General features: G+C 45.8%; 1 protein-coding gene across 1 annotated transcript; it reads right to left on the reverse strand.

Moving 5' to 3' along the window:
* Nucleotides 1–779: 779 nt before the first annotated feature.
* LYZ (lysozyme) lies at nt 780–2,485 on the reverse strand. Its single transcript, XM_021527728.1, has 4 exons — nt 2,290–2,485; nt 1,794–1,952; nt 1,481–1,559; nt 780–1,067 (listed from the first exon to the last, which is right to left on the reverse strand). The coding sequence occupies exons 1-4, from the start codon at nt 2,438–2,440 to the stop codon at nt 1,007–1,009; spliced, it is 450 nt and encodes a 149-aa protein (XP_021383403.1). The 5' UTR covers nt 2,441–2,485; the 3' UTR covers nt 780–1,006.
* Nucleotides 2,486–2,743: the final 258 nt, after the last annotated feature.

The following is a 2,743-nucleotide window of genomic DNA, read 5'->3' on the forward strand; positions in this document are numbered from 1 at the left end:
TGGCAAGTTTACTTTCAGCTTTTTTTCTTAAGATGCATCCATCTAAACAAGCGTGCCCTTAATGGTTGGTTTACACATTCACACAAGACATGAGTTTAAGCATCCCTTTATTGCATAAGCACCAAAGAAGTCATTGCTCCCCTAGCAGCAGCAGAAAGCACATGAAGAAATAAACGTGGTTTTTCAGTGTTACCACCTTTCATTCATGCACTGTTTCTGAATCCAGCTTTCATTTGGCAAAAGGACTTGTAAACTAAACAGCAAAACTTCTCCCTTCCCTAATAGCCTTTCCAACCCATCGTTTCCTCACAGAAATGCTGCCTGCACTCTAGGCTGTGTTTGACTGACTTCCTCAAGGAAAGATAAGAAACGCTGTATTCCCTCAGGCCAGGTGCCCATATGTTTCAGTGCCCTATCCCTCATACCAGCCGGGAGCAGATGCTCAGATAAATTTAAGGAGTAATGTCACATCTCAGCATAGTTTTCTCTCTGTGTCAGTGATCTGTCTTAATCAGTGACTGTCTTAGTCATAAGGCAACATAATTCTGCATGTCTTATGCAGTATTCATTAAACTTTTGTATTTCCTCACTACAAACACTCCAATAAGAATAGGCAAAAAATTAAAGGGGAAGGAAGAGAGGAGGAAGGGAGGGGTGAAGAAGAACAGAGAAAGATACAAAAGGAGAGAGAAGTCCTTAATGTTGCTAAGCCCTGGTAGGGCAACCAAATCTTGTGTCAGGATTATGCAAGTAAATCAAGGCTGAAACTCCACCAGCAATGGCTTGTTGCTACACCAGTTTTTATTAAGCTGTGAGCTGAAAGTTCTCTGTTTGCATTGCAGCAGTGTGAAGGCCTCCAGAGTTAGCACTAGACAGTGCCCACTCTATCTTATTGGCTTATACTGCTTTTAATTCCCCACACCCATGCATTTCCCTGGCCTCTCCAAACGCTGTCATTCTCCACCTCTGGTGATCCTGCGGAAACAATCGACACCCGTGGAGCGATTTAGCAGCCCCTGACAAAGGAACTCAGGTCTTTGCCCCGGCAATGGTTTTTCCAGCCATACCTGAAAAAGCAAATACATTGTGTAACTTGAGGAGTTCGATTATGATTGAATTGGTTATGAAAACAGACTTGGTTAATCTTTGAGAGTCTTGGGTGAAGACTCTCAAAGATCTCTCTGAAAGATACAAATAAATGAAAATTATTATGCTCTCAATCTAAGCGAGCTGGGGGAAGGGAAAGAGAACAAAAAAGGAGAGCTCTGGGAGAGGAGGGCAGTTTAGGGAATTAGAGCAGGTGCTGCAAGACAGGATTCCTATCTTCTCCTTTCCCAGAGCTCTCCTTTTTTGGAGAGAAGAACCAAATCCACCAAATCCAGCTTCCCATCCACTGATCCCCCTGCCTCCCTCAGTCAACAGCAATGTCATTGATCTCCTCTGCCCACCCTTCCCCAGTGTCCACTGCAAATATCCTTACCAGGGACTGAGGCCATGAGCCTCGCGGGCAATCTTCTTGGCACACCGAATATCATCCCCAAGATTATCATCTTGCAATTCTGTAGAGAAAGGAGAAAAGATCAGTGTGGAGGAAAACGGGGCAGAGGAAGAGCAGGGACAGACTGGCAGAAGGAAAGGTGTCTATCAGGAAGGGTAGGTGGGACACTGAGAAGATGGGTGGAAGAAGGACAGATAGAAATGCCCAGAGCAGCTGCTAGGCGGGTGTCATGGACAGAGCAGGTGCTTTCATGGAATGAACACAGACAGGTTCTTTGTTCTGTCCTGCCACTTACTTGAGCAGCTGATTTTGCAGGCATTCTTGGATCCAGAGGTCTTGCCATCGTTGCACCAGTACTTGCTGTTGATCTGGAAGATGCCGTAGTCCCTGCTTGAACCATTGTCATGGTACGCTTTCGTGTTATAATCACTCTCATGTTTCACCAGGCACATCCCTGCAGGAGGAAGAGAGATCCCAGAGGAGGGCATGAAGGTATGCTGAGGGTAAGTAAGAGGAAAGGTATGACACTATTCAGGATGAATGGAGTGGGGAGAAGTAATTAAACTGGAGATATCATAACCTTGAGAACAGGATGGGTAAATTCTTGGAAGGACAAACTTTAGATGAGTATTTGTTATGTGAACTATAGAAGGGAGCAAGGAAGGGGATGAGGAAAAGATGAAGTCAAAGAAATGGAGGGACAGAATAGTACTGCTGGAAGATCAAAAAGAAGTTGAGATGGACAGAGGTGGTACAGGCAGAGGGGTGCAGTGGCAGCTCATTATACTCACAGTCAGCAACAGTTGTGCCCTCGAAGCCCTGAAAGCCATTCTGACGTAGAATCTTCACCATCTCACATCTGGGAATTTTTTTTCCCTGGGTGCCTGGCAGAGCCAGACCAAGGAAAACAAGAAAGCCAAGGAAGAGCATTGACTTTCTCATCTTGCACTCCACAGCTAGATGTGCCAAAGCAGTTTGAGCTGCCTGTCTGCCAGGACTGCCAGCAGTGCCAGCCTTTTATTCCTGCTCCCAGGGGGAGGATCAGCTGGTTAAGCAAGCATATCTGGGAAGTCTGGGCAGTCTTTACAGTAACAAGCCAATAAGGAAGTGGGCCAAACTCCAAAACAAATTCCTGGAAGGTGCCAGTACCTATTTCCCTGGTCCTTCAAGGCTGGGGTATATGTCTTCCCCAGACAACCCAGCAGTCCTCAGCTGGATATAATCCCAAATGTCATGGATCAAAAG

Source organism: Lonchura striata, chromosome 30 (genome assembly GCF_046129695.1).
Source record: "Lonchura striata isolate bLonStr1 chromosome 30, bLonStr1.mat, whole genome shotgun sequence".
Lineage (NCBI taxonomy): Eukaryota > Metazoa > Chordata > Aves > Passeriformes > Estrildidae > Lonchura > Lonchura striata.

Bases quoted from the DNA above. Each gene is read 5' to 3' on its own strand.
- LYZ (XM_021527728.1), bottom strand. From the start codon at position 2,440: ATGAGAAAGTCAATGCTCTTCCTTGGCTTTCTTGTTTTCCTTGGTCTG. The intron at 1,953-2,289 runs GTGAGTATAATG...TTCCTCCTGCAG, and splicing joins GGGCACAACTGTTGCTGACT to GGATGTGCCTGGTGAAACAT. The intron at 1,560-1,793 runs GTAAGTGGCAGG...CTTTCTCTACAG, and splicing joins CTGCAAAATCAGCTGCTCAA to AATTGCAAGATGATAATCTT.